Source organism: Penicillium soppii (assembly GCF_028829465.1).
Source record: "Penicillium soppii strain IBT 18220 chromosome Unknown utg000005l, whole genome shotgun sequence".
Lineage (NCBI taxonomy): Eukaryota > Fungi > Ascomycota > Eurotiomycetes > Eurotiales > Aspergillaceae > Penicillium > Penicillium soppii.
Genome location: NW_026643235.1, coordinates 3,959,599 through 3,975,578, shown reverse-complemented (window position 1 = coordinate 3,975,578; position 15,980 = coordinate 3,959,599). Strand labels below are relative to the sequence as shown.

General features: G+C 49.5%; 7 protein-coding genes across 7 annotated transcripts; 3 read left to right on the top strand and 4 right to left on the bottom strand.

Annotated features, from left to right (window-relative positions):
- Positions 1–486: 486 nt before the first annotated feature.
- On the bottom strand, positions 487–1,506 carry N7529_006974 (uncharacterized protein; the record flags this gene model as incomplete). The annotated part of the gene is made up of 1 exon (XM_057242501.1): positions 487–1,506. The coding sequence occupies one exon, from the start codon at positions 1,504–1,506 to the stop codon at positions 487–489; it is 1,020 nt and encodes a 339-aa protein (XP_057097860.1).
- Positions 1,507–2,179: 673 nt separating this feature from the next.
- Positions 2,180–3,448, top strand: N7529_006973 (uncharacterized protein; the record flags this gene model as incomplete). The annotated part of the gene is made up of 3 exons (XM_057242500.1): positions 2,180–2,370; positions 2,441–2,740; positions 2,806–3,448. Coding segments are annotated over 3 exons (1,134 nt in total), but the record flags the coding sequence as incomplete, so codon positions are not given.
- A 1,320-nt stretch (positions 3,449–4,768) lies between these two features.
- On the bottom strand, positions 4,769–7,017 carry N7529_006972 (uncharacterized protein; the record flags this gene model as incomplete). Its single annotated transcript, XM_057242499.1, has 3 exons — positions 4,769–6,310; positions 6,425–6,902; positions 7,013–7,017. 3 exons carry the CDS (start codon positions 7,015–7,017, stop codon positions 4,769–4,771), a joined length of 2,025 nt encoding a protein of 674 aa, XP_057097858.1.
- A 1,253-nt stretch (positions 7,018–8,270) lies between these two features.
- Positions 8,271–10,003, top strand: N7529_006971 (uncharacterized protein; the record flags this gene model as incomplete). Its single annotated transcript, XM_057242498.1, has 4 exons — positions 8,271–8,519; positions 8,599–9,093; positions 9,144–9,817; positions 9,871–10,003. The coding sequence occupies 4 exons, from the start codon at positions 8,271–8,273 to the stop codon at positions 10,001–10,003; spliced, it is 1,551 nt and encodes a 516-aa protein (XP_057097857.1).
- Positions 10,004–11,319: 1,316 nt separating this feature from the next.
- N7529_006970 (fumarylacetoacetate hydrolase family protein) lies at positions 11,320–12,434 on the bottom strand (the record flags this gene model as incomplete). The annotated part of the gene is made up of 5 exons (XM_057242497.1): positions 11,320–11,524; positions 11,592–11,688; positions 11,747–12,062; positions 12,115–12,353; positions 12,407–12,434. The coding sequence occupies 5 exons, from the start codon at positions 12,432–12,434 to the stop codon at positions 11,320–11,322; spliced, it is 885 nt and encodes a 294-aa protein (XP_057097856.1).
- Positions 12,435–12,631: 197 nt separating this feature from the next.
- Positions 12,632–13,087, top strand: N7529_006969 (uncharacterized protein; the record flags this gene model as incomplete). Its single annotated transcript, XM_057242496.1, has 3 exons — positions 12,632–12,764; positions 12,812–12,861; positions 12,914–13,087. 3 exons carry the CDS (start codon positions 12,632–12,634, stop codon positions 13,085–13,087), a joined length of 357 nt encoding a protein of 118 aa, XP_057097855.1.
- A 94-nt stretch (positions 13,088–13,181) lies between these two features.
- On the bottom strand, positions 13,182–15,185 carry N7529_006968 (ferric reductase family protein; the record flags this gene model as incomplete). The annotated part of the gene is given in 6 exon segments (XM_057242495.1): positions 13,182–13,723; positions 13,773–14,357; positions 14,411–14,674; positions 14,685–14,703; positions 14,833–14,959; positions 15,010–15,185. The coding sequence occupies 6 exon segments, from the start codon at positions 15,183–15,185 to the stop codon at positions 13,182–13,184; spliced, it is 1,713 nt and encodes a 570-aa protein (XP_057097854.1).
- Positions 15,186–15,980: the final 795 nt, after the last annotated feature.

Here is a 15,980-nt window from a genome sequence, read left to right as displayed (position 1 = left end):
TAGCGAGGGGGGGGGGATGAATGACAGCAACTTGCATGTTCACAGCGCATTTCACTTTTATCCGTTTACTATCATAATCGTAATGTACTTTTCTCGGCTACTGTCGCCTTTGGCATGCTTGATTGCCTACATAGTTAGGTCTAAAAGCCCAAACGATACTTCCTTTCTTCTGGAGTTTTTCCTTTGTAATCAGTGGAGTGGGTTGTTTTCCAATCGTCATATATGGCTACCCAGGTACTATAAGGTCTTAGTATTCACATATCCTCAATTGGAATATAGTTGCACACTGGGAAAGTAAGCGTGCGAAAAATCAGTGTAATTAACGCCGGAGGGGTATCTAGAACATCAAACAAAACAATCAAAGGTACTAAATTACTGAGCATTATCTTTGTATGCAGACCCAATTCGCCTCCAGTTCCAGTTGCATCGCGCATTCAATTTTCATTCACGATGCCAGTTGATTCATAATGCCACATTCGGCCAAGATTATGGTTCATTCTTCGTGGTGACATGACACCTCCTCGATATCAGAGCTGGTGCTTGGGGCAACTCATCGGGCTCGGATAGATATGGAGAATCATCGAGACTCTTTCTGACTGGCTCCTGCTGCTGTTCGGGGGTTTTTGATTGCCTCCTGATTTCTTTTCCCGATAGATTCGAGTCACGATTGTTTGTCGGAAGATTGCCCTTCCTTGAGGCAGCTTTCATTTCACTGCGGGGTTGGAACACAAGGGTGGACGACGGTGCAGGGTTGGAACCAGACTTACGTCCGGCGGTTGAGATGGACCCTAAGTGGTGATGCAGTTTCCTTGATACAGCATGGGCCCGATTGTTGGACGTGGGTGATCGACACCGGTACACAGGGTGCGACTCAAGCTGAGGCGATCGTGATCGACGACGAGATTGAGAAAGTCGGGGTAATTTAGGGATGCTGTCAGGCTTTTGGCTGGACCTGGCTGCATTGGGAAACAAAGTCCTTCGCGTCCATTCGCCGACAACGGCAGGGCTTTCTTCAAGCTCAGAACACGCGGGGCTGTTGAGGAATGGTGGCCCCGTTGGCGTCTCGTCTCGTTTCTCTAGTGATTGCGACTTTCCACTCAAGTTTCGCCGTTGTGCAGGCGTATCAACAACAATCGGAGGGCAGGGTTCAATAATTGGAGACTCATTGCTGGCTACTTCGACGGGCGAGGTTGGTTGGCTAGACCTTTGTGGTTCATCTTTATTCGTGGACCCCAGGATATTTCGCTTCGCGGATTGCCAGGAATATTCCCGACCAGTATACCGACGAAAGAGGGTCACAAGATTGACCCAGAAGCTTTTCACGGGTACCTCTCCAGGTGGTACAGAGGGCAGTTGTTGCTCATAAAGCCGTTTCAGAACATTTAGTTGTAATAGAGTGAGCTTCTTGCCGCGTCCTGTGTTGGGACGATTTGTGACAACTATATCAGAAATCATGGCCCCGTGAACAGATGCAAGACCCATCGGGGGGACCGGGGGAACCGACATCAGGGTGTCGCGATTTTGCTTGATTGGCGTTCATTTAACTCGGTCAATTTGATTGATTTCCGACGTGGGATGCTACTTTTGAGGCTCCAACTAATAAGATATGCCCGCCGATAAATAGGGCGTATCCGGACCCACAGACTAAGTTTGGGGAACGTCAGTAGAGGGATGTCAGTGGTCAGCTTTAACAAAATCCAGATCGGACTGGAAGTGGATCGCGAAAGGATCGCGAACGCGGCGCGTCCAACACGCGTTCCAAGATTGCGGGGTCAACACGTGACGGTCTCCCTATTTCGATTATTGTACGGAGTAAAGGCCTAGATGATGACGGTAAATTTCACTGATGATAAGGATAACAGTGGTAAGGCTTCTGTGTCCGTTTTCCCAGATTTTTTAGCCTGTCAAAAAGGTTGGAGTTTGTTTCTTTTTGCCCATATATATATCTGTATATATTGACATTCAGAAACGAACAAGTCGTGCATATAGACAGGATAAAGTCTGGCAGGTGGGGCCTTTTCTATCTATGCTGCCGCCGCTTTTATAGGGGCAATGGCGGCTCGGTAGTGAATCATGTTAGTGGAATTTGGCGGATTACTTACATCCTGACCCCTGGCATACCGAGTGAGGATCTAATACTCATATTCATATTCCTCATTTACTTATCAGAGGGTTCGCCATGAGCGCTAAAGAATTCCTCGCTGGCGTCGAAGGCGGCGTGGTGCCGGTGGACTGCCATGAGAAAGTGCTACGGATAGCATTCATCTATATGGACGAGGGGCTGTGGCTCGACAGCGGCGTTTTTGATGTTGTCGAGAAGCTGCACGCGCGCGGATGGTCGTTCGGCGAGAGCGAGTTGAGGTTTAATCGGTAAGTTCCAAGGTTATTATGCCCTGGGCAATAGCACTAGACTACAGGTACAAAAACTGATAAATCACAGCACCCTGGATATATTCTACCTCGCCCAGCTCGCAGCGGCCATCTACCGCTCCACTGACCAACTTGAGGGTGACTTCCCTTCCCCTGATGATTTCCAGTCCTTCTACACCACACACCATGCACTCCTCCACTCCTCCGCATGGCGCTCTTATTACTCTACTGCATTCCTTACCCAGCGCACCACAGCGTGCTTCTACCGCCTGCCTGACCTCCAAGACCTACCTGACTCTGACTCTCCGCTGGGGCTGCCGCGCCAGCGACCCCCGCACACGCCACAAAACTCCCCCGCTGGGCCTACAGCGTCGCGCGCACGCGCCGCAGGCAGGCCTCTCTCCCGCTCGCGACTTTCACTGGATTAGCCCTCAGCACGCTCGAGACGACCATCACGCACCTGCGCACGGCCCACACCAGTGTGGCGCCCTACTCGGAGACGCAAGCGTGCTTCTGGCTTGAGTACATGGGGCTGGGTTCGCCTGGCCGATCTGGCTCAGCCAAGGCAGTTTCCCGGGAAGCGTGGGAGCCGAGCTTGTTCGGGAGACTGGTCGCGCAAGGAGCCTATGATATGTACGCGTGGGAATCAAAGTATTCGGCGCAGCTGTGGGAGACGAGTGCGGCGAGGAGGGAGGCTGCTGAGCCAGATGCGGATGGCGCGTGGAAGAGTGAGGTGGTGTGGTGTGGGTTGCCGGATGGTGGGGTGGGGCCGATGGCATGGTGGAGGGGGTGGGAGGGAGAAGTTGGGAGTGAGGAGGAGGTGGAGTTTTTGGCTGCTGTTGCAGTGAAGGAGACGGTGGGGGTGAAGGCGGAGGTAGGTGAGTTGGACTTTGCAGTGCGGTCGCATATGTTGCTGGGGGTGATGCGGGCTGCGGTTGAGGGGGGGCGGGAGAGGGATGTTTTTCTGGAGGACCTAGAGAGGGGGATGGTGGGGACAGGGAGGATTGAAGAGGGGAGGGCAGGGAGGTGGCTGAGGGAGGTCTTGGGGGCCGTGAAGCCATATGTGAGGATATGGGAGGGTGTGTGGCCTGCTACAGAGGCGGGGAGGGGGGAGGTGCTACGGCGGATCTTGGTGGAAAATGGGCAGCTATTTGCAAGGTGGAAGCTTTCGCCGGTTTTGAAGGAGTTCAGTTTTGCGCTGGGTCCGAGGGAGTAGTACTGAGGTAAGCTGCTGAGCTAGCTGCTCCCGCGCTTTGCTCAGGTCGTGCTCAGTGAGTATTATCAGGCTGCTCAGTGAGCAAAAAGCCACAAGAGGTGAGCACTAAAACGGAACGGGAAAGCCAAGACTTGTGACGCATTATCTTGTCTATATGCAAAGATAGAAGAAAGAAAAGCATGTGGACCACGTGGCGGCAGCCATAAATCAACTACATTTATATAATGTCGGCTTGGAGAGACAACATCATCCTTGTATCCTCAGGCTTCATTATGTTGCGGTGTGCTGTCAGCCGTCTCTTGCATTTGGATTTCACAACCAGTCAGATCTGCTCCCTTCACAGGTGGCTAATGTTGGATCTGTCTTAGAATTCTCAAAATATCCTCACCTCTACATGCCGCGCCACTTCCCTCGGCAGTTAAGAGTCGAACACATGCCCTTAGACTGAACCGAAGATGGTAAGAATACCCTTTCCCTGCATGTTTCCTGCATGAGGTACTTTAGCTGACACCCATGCAGATCGCCAAATGTAATGCAGAATTGTACTTAGAATCAAAGTATATGCTTATTACGGACCTGAAATGTGTTCTCAATGAGCTGGAGCGTGGTGGACCACCCAATCATTTCGTTATCGAAAAAGGAACCATCAAAAGCCCACCACAACATTCAGACCAATTTCCTAATGAAAAGTGAATTGACAGAGTATTTTGTATTATCTTTATTTAGTTTAATAGCTATATGCAATGCATCCATGGATGATCATCACAACGCGGGGCATATTCAATAAGCCATCATAACACATAGACAACTTAGTAAGTCATGAAATTGGCACCAGACATCTGCTGCCAGGCTTGCACAGTAAAGCCAGCCATCGTCCAGCGCCACATTCAATTTACGAAGAACTTGCGCCACCCAGGAGCCGCCGAGCGCTCCGCCGCGAGGGTAGTTGTAATCTCCTCCCACTCAGCAACAACGAGGCAGGCCATTAAAACGAATGTTGATTCATTTGGCTTGAGCTGTTTTCCAGCGCAACGTGGAAAGTGGACATCATTTTCAGAATATCCTATATTGCCGTTAAATATCATCAAATTCCCAACTCAGATCCCATCATACAAAAAGTAATCGCTTAATGAACCCCCCAACGAACGCCAAGTAGCCGCGTACCAAACCAATCGAACCCATCTAATGACACAACTGAATCCACTGCGCAATAATATCCTCCATATCATGCGCAATCCCCCACTGGGAAGACAAGCACTTAAAAAGCTTCTGCATAGAGTTCAACTCATAAAGCAGATTCCTGACTGCACCGCCCCGCAGGGGAAGCGCAGAATCCCCACTACATTGAACAAACCGTCTCGTCTCCGATCCAGACGAAGGTCTCATATCATCATGCCCAAGATTCATATCCGAATACGAGAGCAGCGCGTCTTGCCACACGATATTTCTCGGCAGACTAACTGTCGCAACACCTGCAAGCGAGAGAACCACGTAAATCGTCGCGGCTGCAAAGAGCGAACTGGGCATGTGCACGACATGTGCTCGGCCGCGCGGTAATTGCTCGACGATATCTTGGATTGCGACGGCGTGGAGGACGGCGCGGCGAGCATCTTCTGAGGTTGCCCATTTTGCTAGATCAAAGCCTGGACGGACGGTTCGACAGCCTCCCGAGACGTGTTGAGGGATATTATAGCGTAGACAGACGTATCGTGAGAGAACGGTCGAGTTGATCATCGTGTCTAGGCAGATCGTGTGCCAGCGGAGAAGAATTTCGAGTCTTTCAGCCGCTGTGAAGTGGATGCTCATCGTGATTGTTTCGTGGACTTGGGCTAGGGCCCGACGAACGTCTGATTGGCCCGGGACGCCAACGGCGAGTTCATTTTCGTCACAGTCTGAGATTAGGGATTGGAGGCCCTCTAGAACGACGCGGAGTGCGAAGGGTGAGAATTGGTAATCTAAAGGACGGAAACTGCCAACTGGTGGGAAGAGGGAGCGGAAGATGGCGCGGAAGGAGGACTGATCTTGCTTTTGGGGGTGGATGTGGGATAGCCATTCATCGGCTGTGTTGGCATAGAAGGCTTCTTCGCTGCTTGGGAGGTTTAGGGGGTTTGCTACGTGTCTGGCGGAAGCGGCATCGCCGGACATCTGGGCGACTAGACCGTCCAAGATGTAGTATGCTAGCAGGGCACGTTGTTGAATCTCCCGTGCCGACCAGATCCGCCATTGGTGTTCTTTTTCGGCAGCCGGAGCGTCCATTGATGGGAGATTGTCCATTGAGTATGGTGCGCTGTCGTACATGCCACAATGTCTGGCCCAGAAGAAGCCCAGTGGGCGGAAGACCTGGCTGGTGGTTCTGATTGCCCGATTCTTTGACAAAGCTCCGTATATTTGGCCAAGCAGAGCGGTCATCATTAATTGAACACCTTTGCAGGCATCGTATGGGCCGTTATGGGTGATCAGAGACTGCCATGACGTGGCCACTGCTGTGTGTGCGAGCCGCCAGAGCGCTTCACCTTTGGCGACCGAATCCTTGGGGCCCAAATACAAAGAGCCGATGGCAATTGCATTGAGTAGGAGAGCATGTGTGCATTCTTTAAACACAAATGTGGCACGATGCAAAATTGGAAATGTGGGAATGAAGCGAACAAAGAACATATGGAGGCATTCGTCGAGGAATACTGATGTTATGGATGTAGCTTTGACTGCAGCGGTGACGCTCGAGGACTACACGAGTGATAAGTTAGTCTCGAAGTATTCATGGTTTGACCGGGAGCTTGCCGATGACTTCTTCACCGGATCGGCTTCCCGAAACAACAAGATGCCTCAAGTGCAACTCACCGAGCTCGTCACCATCTCCGTAACATCTCGCACCGCTTGATGTCCCCCGCCAACTGGGATAGCACCAACAGAAGAGCTCCGATCATCGAAAGAAATTGGCGAACCGAAGCTCATAGCATTGACATCCTGCACCACCGGTGGAAAGGGCAAGGTCCCAAGAGGCATTTGCCACTGGTCCGTCGTATCGGAGGACATCAAGCTCTGAAAGAGACTCTCCGAATCAGGCCAGACCAACGCAAAGTCCAATTCCGAAGCGACATGCATGCCAGCACCGGAATGGGTCCCATCCCACGACTGACTCGTCGCCGATGTAGCCGGATCAGCCGTAGAAGCACTGCTCGTGTCCCATGAAGCAAGCGAGTCAACAGAAGGCCGTGGCATGTGAGTTTCTGAGCCAGGTTTTGCATTCATGGCACGAGCATGGAGCTTCTCATGGCGGGTAAGAGCATCTTGACGGGCGAATGGTCGTCGACACTCTCTGCAGACATAGGGTTTAGATCCCGTATCTAGATCTTCCGGTTAGCCGAATGGGACCTTTTGGATAAGCAAGGATCGAACAATATCGGCATTGATCTATCTAGAACATACGGCATCGTTCGTGTCTCTATAGGCTATTAGGCTCTTACATCACTTGGCGCCCCTCTTTCGTGGGGAATACGCATATCCACTCACCCTTAGATGTTCAGCTTTCGAGAAGGCTTTGTGACATACTCGACAGCTCAATTTCTTTGCTGGAGAAGGTGCCGTCACGATCTCCATTGACGACATTATTGTAGGAGGAGAAAGAGTAGAAGATGAGATTGTGGAGATCAAATTGTGGGGTGTGGCACTGCTTATGCTAGCACGGAATTATATTTTACAGCATCCATCGGATTGATGGAAACTTGCATACAATATTGTATGTGATACTTCGAATTGGACTATTGTTTGTATAATTATCAGGATAAGGAATTAAGCATTCTGTTGAAAGTCATGAAATTATGGGATCTACCTAGATATGACTGCACATGTACATGTAATTCATCTATGTACGCAGATTAGCGTGTCGTGGAAAAGCCGAGACACGGAAATGGGCGTGGCAATACAGCCGAGGCAGTGTGTCTACAATTCGCCTCCTTTCTCCCTTTGTGCTCAGACCAAGTCCCACAATGTCATTGCGCGGCTTGCAGATGCGTAGCAAATACCGTGATAAGGATTTCCAACTTCCCCAGAACTCACGGTGAGAGAAAATGACCGAAATATATGGAGAATCGAACCTGGGGAGATTGCGCCAAGATGTCATAATGGAGTGAGTTCGGTACTTGGCTCGGGTAGCGAGCCGTGATTCATAGTAGAAGAACTCGTCGGCTAGCCGTACTCAATTGCCTTGGCGGATACCTTCTGTTGACCAAATCCCATGACTTGCGGAGATGGCAACTCGGCTCTGATTTCCAATCAAACGTGGAGAGCCTCCGCATTTCTCTCCACGGAGGGTCCGCAACGGAGCCGAGTATCCCGGAGAATACCCCTTCTACCCCATGTCCCAAGTTCTGTCCGACGTGGGCTTAGCGGGACGTTATGCGCACTCACATTTGGGATTTTCCGCTCCCTCGTGGCTTTTGCATTGCCCAACAGAAGTTGAATTGTACAGTCACCAATTCAATTCCTGGATATCCCTGCCACTCCTTATCTCACTCTTGTTTCTCACCTCATCTATCCCTTTGGATTTTTTATACCTGTAATTCCCCTGGTCAGGACTCACCCATTCTGACGATCATCCTCGCCCCAGCCCTGCTCCATAAAGAGGATACTTGAAGTCTTCAATTGCTTGTCTCAATTTTTTTCTGTTCCGGGGGACGTGATTAGAATGACGTCTCTCGAGTTGCAAACGAGCCCATCTCGACGAGATGAAGTCGAGGAGGTGCCAGGCACCAAAGCCGACATTGATCTCATCGAGAGCGCAGGGCATGGACGAGCAGCCACCTACGAAGAATCTGTGGCTGCTCGTCTACCCAAAGCTCATAGAGACTATCTGTTGGAGCGACATGGGACATTGGCACTGGATCCCATTCCCGGAATGGGCCCAGCCGACCCCTACAACTGGCCTGAGTGGAAGGTGAGTTCCTAATTTCCCAGCTAAATGGTTAATCAGAACCCAAATTCGAGCATCGAAAGACTGACATATCGACGTGTAGAAAATGATGAACCTTATCCTTGTGGCGTTCCACGCTTGCATGGGCACATTCACCGCCGCCGCCATCATCCCTGCCTATTCAGACATCTCCAAAGAACTCGGCGTCAGCCTGCAAGACGCTAGTTATTTGACTTCTTTGCAAATTGCCATTCTTGGAGGTGCTCCTCTGTTTTGGAAGCCTCTGTCAAATCGATATGGCCGCCGACCAATTTTCCTCCTTTCCCTCATCTGCAGTCTTGTGTGTAATATCGGCTGTGCCAAGAGCACTGATTATGCTTCTCTCGCTGCCTGTCGTGCCCTGGTGGCTTTCTTCATCTCCCCTGCTTCAGCAATTGGTAGCGCAGTCGTGATGGAAACGACCTTTAAAAAGGACCGCGCCCGGTACATGGGTGTCTGGACCCTGATGATCACCCTTGGTGTTCCGATCGGACCTTTCATTTTCGGTTTTGTCACCTACCGCGCGGGCTATCACTGGATCTACTGGATCCTGGCAATGGCAAGTTTCCAGCCGCAACCAGATCGTTTCATCAGCTAACAAACCCCAAGATCAACGGCGGCCAGTTCATCCTGTATCTCTTCTTCGGCCCTGAAACCCGGTACCTGGGCAGCGGCGTAGACAGTCAATCCGCCACCAAGATCGAATACATGTCCCTGCGACGTATTGACCCAACCCCACTCTCATTGTACGAGTTCGTGCACCCACTAACCATGGCCCGCCACCCGTCGATCCTGATCCCAACCTGCGCATACGCAATGGTGTTCCTCTTCGGTAGTATTCTCGCCACCGTCGAAGTGCCACAACTCCTCCAAGAGAAGTTCGAGCTGAATGCCGAACAACTCGGCCTCCAGTTTCTAGGTGTAATTATCGGCTCCGTGATCGGCGAGCAGATGGGCGGCGTGCTTTCCGATTTCTGGATGAGTCGTCGAAGCAGACGTATTGACCGAAAAGCCGAGCCGGAGTTCCGTCTCTGGCTCAGCTATTTCGGCTTCGCGTTGACCATCATCGGTATGATTGTATTCTTGGTCTGCACGCAGACTTCGCCGAGCGGACACTGGAATGTGACGCCGATCATCGGCACTGCGATCGGTGCTGTTGGAAACCAGCTAGTCACTACTGTGATGGTCACTTATGCTGTTGATTGTTTCCCGCAGGAGGCTGGTAGCATTGGAGTCTTCGTCACGTTTGTGCGGCAGATCTGGGGTTTCCTCGGTCCATTCTGGTATGTGGTTCCATCATTCGTTGCGCTTGGAATTCTCGTTAACCTCGCCTTAGGTTCTCTGCGATGTTTGAGAATGTCGGTATTGCTCCTAGTGCGGGTATTGGATCGGCGCTGGTCGTCGCCGTCAGTGTCATTCCCACTATCTTGCTGCACTGGAAGGGTCGGGTCTGGCGTAAGGAGGAGTAAATGGCATCGAGAGTGGTAGAGGAATTGAATTCGAGTTAGGCAATTCGTGAAAGATTTTGTGAAAGACATTTGACGAATTTTTTGTTTCGGGGTCAGAGCATTGGTGGGTACGATAGATCGGGTTCGGGTTCGGCGTGGATAGGTAGACTCGGCATCGGGCACGGCAACGTGTCGGGATTGTACATAGATTGACGCATAAGCATTGCACGCTTTTTCACACATGACATCCAACGAAAGTATCATCTGTAGTAAAATTAAACAAACAAGGCGAATATACCAAACCGTGGAAAATTGATATCGGCATCTGGGTGAAAGTGTATAAAAGCATCAAACGTCCACAAATAGGGCTTGCGGCAAAGAAAAGAGAAAAGGCAAAGACGAAAAATTGAGCAGTCTCAACCCAGCAATAATATATACCAAGTGAAAAATCTCCAGATCAAAAAAATCAAAGAAAAGAGCCGCAGACCGTCTTTTAAGGAAACCTACTCCGAGCAGGAGACCGACCCGATAAAATCCCGGAGCGCTAAAATCGAGCCATCGCGGGTCGACAAGGTCCACGAGGAGCCTTGTCAGACGACCACGGGTCTGTAGATCGGCTTGCGCTCTGGCTAAATGTTTCCAGGCATCAAATTAGCTAGTCAATCCATGGATGTGTGGCTTATTTGCTATTATTGTTCTTCTACGCCGTACTTCATACGTAGAGCAAGCACCCTTAAGCTATGCACTTTATATCACCAACAATGTGAACATATCTAGTTAAAAATTCACAAACTAGTGATCAGCGAGTTTGGGAAGTCTACCTACGAAACCAACATCTCAGTTCCTTTGAAAGATTTTTTTTGCTCTACACCCATGCCATTTCATAGTTCCAAATGCCAAGAAATATCTCCAGCACATGGCGGAATAGACTTACTCCGCCCAGGGAAGAAGTTATATCCCGTTAAGCTCTATGATTGGTCAAAGCTCTTAAATCTTTCAATATCGCCCAACCGGTATTTTCGAAGTCACCCCTGGCCTACGGTTTTGGTGAGGATTGTAATTATCTATTCCGATGGCGGACATGGCCTTGACTTGATGTTGTGGTCGTTGTGGTGGGTATCTGTTGAGGGGGTGGAATTTTGTATGCATGCGCTGCCGCAGAGGTGATATGCATAGCTTACTTACATGACAGCTACAGTGTGCATAATAACGTCTAGAAATGTCCAGGGACCAACATATGGGCATGTTTGCTTCTATTTACTTGTCTATACTCAATGTGCATGTACAAATGGCAAACCCAGCAAAGATGAATCGTATTTATGATTTTATGAAATTATTTACTGGTGCTCGATCTTGTTGATGAGTGTGCCAACGTGAGGAAGTAACTCAACGGCAAACTCATCACCAGCCTTGATGAACTCCTTAGGGCTCTTGGCCGCACCGACACCGGGCGGGGTACCGGTCAAGATGATTGTGCCAGCGGGCAGTGTGGTGCCCTGGGAGAGGAAGCTGATCAGCTGGGGGACGCTGAAGATCAAGTCACTGCGGATGGAACCAATATTAGCTTTTCTGTCCGTAAATCCGAAGGTGAGATGTAGGTAGATCTTACGTGAGGGGGCAGTCTTGCATCACGCGGCCGCTCTTGAGGCCACGGATCTGGAGCTTGCTCGCATCAGGGATGAGGGCAGCGGAGACGAGAACGGGACCTGGGTGTTCAATCAGCATGGTGATATTCCGATATGATGCACAATCTGAATGACATACCAATAGGGCATGCGCCGTCGAAGCCCTTTGAGAAAGACCATTGGCTCTGGTTCATCTGGGAGGTGCGACTTGACACGTCGTTGGCGGCAGTGTAACCGAGGACGTAATCGAGAGCCTCGGACTCAGGCACGTCCTTAGCATCACGACCGATAACGATGACCATCTCGGACTCGTAATCACCGGTGTTATCCTGCTGGGTAATCTTAGGCAGGACAGTTGGCGCAGGCCAGGGATCTGCCAGAGAGCTGGATGGCTTCATGAATAGTGTTGGTACTTCTGGAATTGGGAGAGACATCTCCTTTGCGTGTGAGACATACTACAGCATGTTAGTAACCTTGTAGAGGGATCGATTCGCTTCCATAACTCACGTTTAATCCGACACAGCGAATAGTTCCAACTTCAGATTGCGCGAGAGGTGACAGAATGCGCGAAATAGTTTCCGTCGCGTCGGTGACATGACCAGGGCTCAGAACCGAAGTTCCAGAGAAAGGGCGCACATTAACCTCCTTGCCTTGGTAAAGGGCCAATCCAACATCTAACTTGGGATCGACCGGCTCCCCGATCAAAATCTTGGAGGGGTTAGACTTAGGAACGAAACGCACCAGGCCTATTTGTTGCCATTAGCGTTGTATATGAAGGCAATGCACTCAAGAGACTCACGCGAAAAGGTTGATGCAATCTTAGACATGATTATTGTGTTGATTGAGAGGAGAGAGTGCAGAACCCCAGATATTAAGAGGGACCGATAGCGGAGTATTTCTACCCCGAGGCTGGATAAGCCGGAGGGGCACCTCCCACAATGTGGGGACGTGGCGAGTGGCCGGATGCGAATAAATAAGTCAAACCCCCGCGAATTGCGCGATTCCATATTCAATTTTGGTCAAAATGTCTGCTCCTAAGGGTCCCTTCCACCTCGTTACTGTCAATACCGCGCCGGAGCGCGCCAAGCGCCTTATCGGTCGCCTGGTCGAGGCGTTGAAGGACCAGTACACCATCATCCACGTCGATAATTGCGAAAGTAAGTATATTGAATAAAGGCGCAATTCAATCAACTAACAAAAACAGAGATCGACGAGGTCGAAGGCAAGGTCAAGGAGCACAACCCCGAGGTTTTGGTAAGTTCGGGTTCGGAAATTCCGACCGTTGCCGAACTAACAAGTTGGATAGTTCAGTGCGTCAATGTGGTCCGCCGAAGAGGCCAAGCAGATTCACGATATTGCTCGCTCCGTTCGCCCTGATATTAAGCTGCATGCTATTCCTGAGGGTTTACAGGTTGAGCGTGGCCCCGATGCCATTGTGGAATATTTGTGTGAGAAGGTTCCTGGGCTGCTGGACAGCTAGATTGTATATGTGAGAAAAAAGATGTAAATATTCATGCCCTGAGATCATTGATAACTGGTCGTTTCTATTTTTATTTCTGCTTTGAAATTTTCTCTTAAACCCTTTCGGGTTGTTCATAAATCTCCATTTTTATGATTTTCCAGTTCTGTTCCCAGCTCCAATGCTCTTGAAACTTCACCATTCGAATTCCTAAGCGCGGCAAAGTGTTAGCTTCGACTTTGTAAATTTTCAACTCAGATTTGCTTACTTCAGTGTGGAAATCAATTGATGGACCATTGTCATATGTACTACGATATAGAGCTTTTCTCGTCATATCAAGCATGTTGACAGGTCCGCATGCGCCAACTCCAATACGCTCTTCGGGGCCACAAGAATTGACACAATCCGCGATGTGACTCGAAATATTCGGTCGTCCTCTGCGAAGATCCGAGGTTGAACGTGGTGCTGAGTTTTCCTTGCTAGTGAATCCTTTCTCGGGATCATGAACACTTGACTCAGATGACGATCCTTCTCCTGCATGGAGGCTTTCGACTTCCATAGACTTTTCAATATCGCCTTGTGTCACGTAAATGTGCAGATTGACTCTGTGACTGTCCCGCAGCTCTTGGAGTTCTTTGCCAAACCACTCCAGTGATTCTTCGTGAATGTTAGTTATTTTTCATCTACCGGGATTTGGCGAACCTACCTAGTCGCCTCACTGTCCAGACAAAATCAATTGACCTCCTAGTGTGAGCGGCAGCTTTCTTCTTGATAAGATCGAGAGCAATGGCAAATGTAAAGCTAGCCCCACTTCCACCAGCAACGAGAACCACCCTATCGAAGTCGGTAAAGCTAGGAACCTGGCCATATGCACCATCCAAAGAGCACCGCAGCAATCTTCCAGGCTGTTTCTGAGCAGCCTCATATAAGTCCGATGTGAATCCATCACAGGGACGAATCAAGAATTCTGCCGGCTCGTTGGATACCAAAGTAAACGGGTGCGTTTCAAATAGTCGAAGAGAGGGGATCCACAAAAAAGCATGAGACCCAGGTTTGCACTTCAGACTACGGTTGAGCTTGACTCTGACCGCACCATCCGGCACTGGATTGATGCTCGCATGGTTACCGTATAGGTTCCAACATATCTTCGCAAAGCGAAGCAATCGATCGAGGCCCCACAGGCATCCTGTGAACATGATGATGATCACTGATTGTTTAGCGATTATGGGACGGTGCAAACCGATCATGATAATGATGAGCAGGAAAAAAGCCAAGTGGATGATATAAAATGCTGTATGGACTAGGTCAGCTATTGAATTGGTTGATTTTATCGTTTCTGTATACCTTCATACGAGCGGCGAACAAACCAGCCAAAGGTGGAAACGCCAATGATAACCATCGATAGTCCGGCAATTCCTCCAGCGAGATAATCCAGCTCGCGGAATTTATACAAGGTGCCCGATTCTGATACGTCCGCCAAATATATGATACCGTGAAGTACACTGGTGGCAATGCAGGTGTAGCCAGCGGTTTTGTGTAGTGGACGGAGCTTCTCGTAAGACTGCCCAGATAATGGGGCGAGAGGGGTGTTTCGAAGAGCGAGAAACACTAGAAGAACGAAGTTTGCAATGGATAGCCTAGAGACAATGTTAGATAGGCTCGGCATGGGGTTTCGTTGTGAAGATACCATCCGAGACGTTTGGCAACCTTTATTCTTAGGTTAGTATGGTTACTATGAAAAGGGTAATGGGTATGAATGAACGCACGTATTTGACTGTGAACTCCACATCGGCTAAAGTCAGGATCAAGTTCATGACCCAGTATATGAGGTAAAGAGACCATCGCCCAATACAGACTCCAGCAACTGAGCCGGCGAAGTATCGTCTTGTCGCCCTTCGTACTGTTAGCGACACACTTCCATAAGGCTGTTTCTCAAAATATACCTATGGCTCTGAATAAGGCATCTTGTGATGTTGCTCTGCTTCCTAGGTCCATATTTCAAATAAATAACATTTGCCCAGTGGTATATGATGAACAGCGCCATAATTGATCCAGTGGCAATGGCGAAGTATTCTACACTCCAAGCATTATGAGCCTGACGAACAGTTTTAGTAAACATCGCTGAACGCACAATTGCAAACTCTCAGTTGTTCAAAGGAGCATGGGAGATTCTTTCAGTGGCATATGATTAGAGAGGAGACCGCACAGATTATCAGTCTCTTGGCTGATACCCCAGAACGCTTATTATCAGAGATTTCCTTGGTCGACCCATCGACGGTCTGGATCTCAAAGTCAAATTCAATTTCATCTGATCTCATTTTATTTCTTTCCTCCGAGACTAATGGACTAATCTCCACACACGTGGTAATGACATAGACAGGACCAAGAGAAAAACTGACGGCAGACCCTGAGCAGATAAGAGCTAGAGTTGATTAGTGTGAACTCTAACGCCAATATATTTCCTCCATGTTGAAGACCGTGCTAACCGACGGGAATAAGTTGCCTATTCTCGAAAAGACCTTTGGACTGCACTTCGTTTTGGCTTAGGTTGTGTTGTGATGCGTCTGGGTGTCTCGGATTAACTTCCACAGACCTCATTTCGTACCATTTTACAGTGACATCGGGAATTTTGACAAATACATCACGATGAATGGATTTGGTGGTAACGGATGTTAGTGGGGATGATGAAAATCTCTTCCAAGGACACTCAATCAAAGTTCTGGAATCTCAAATTGACTCGCGTGATCTCGAATGTTCCGTCCCTGCGGATACATGACCGTATCGAATAGGTCAGCAACTTCTTGAATACGAGTTGTGGGTATTGCGATCTCCTAAGCATTTGATTACAATGTAAGCTCGCGGCCAAGCATTCTAGCCCAATGCTTCTTTGCGTGTCACAGAGAACAAGAGGCTC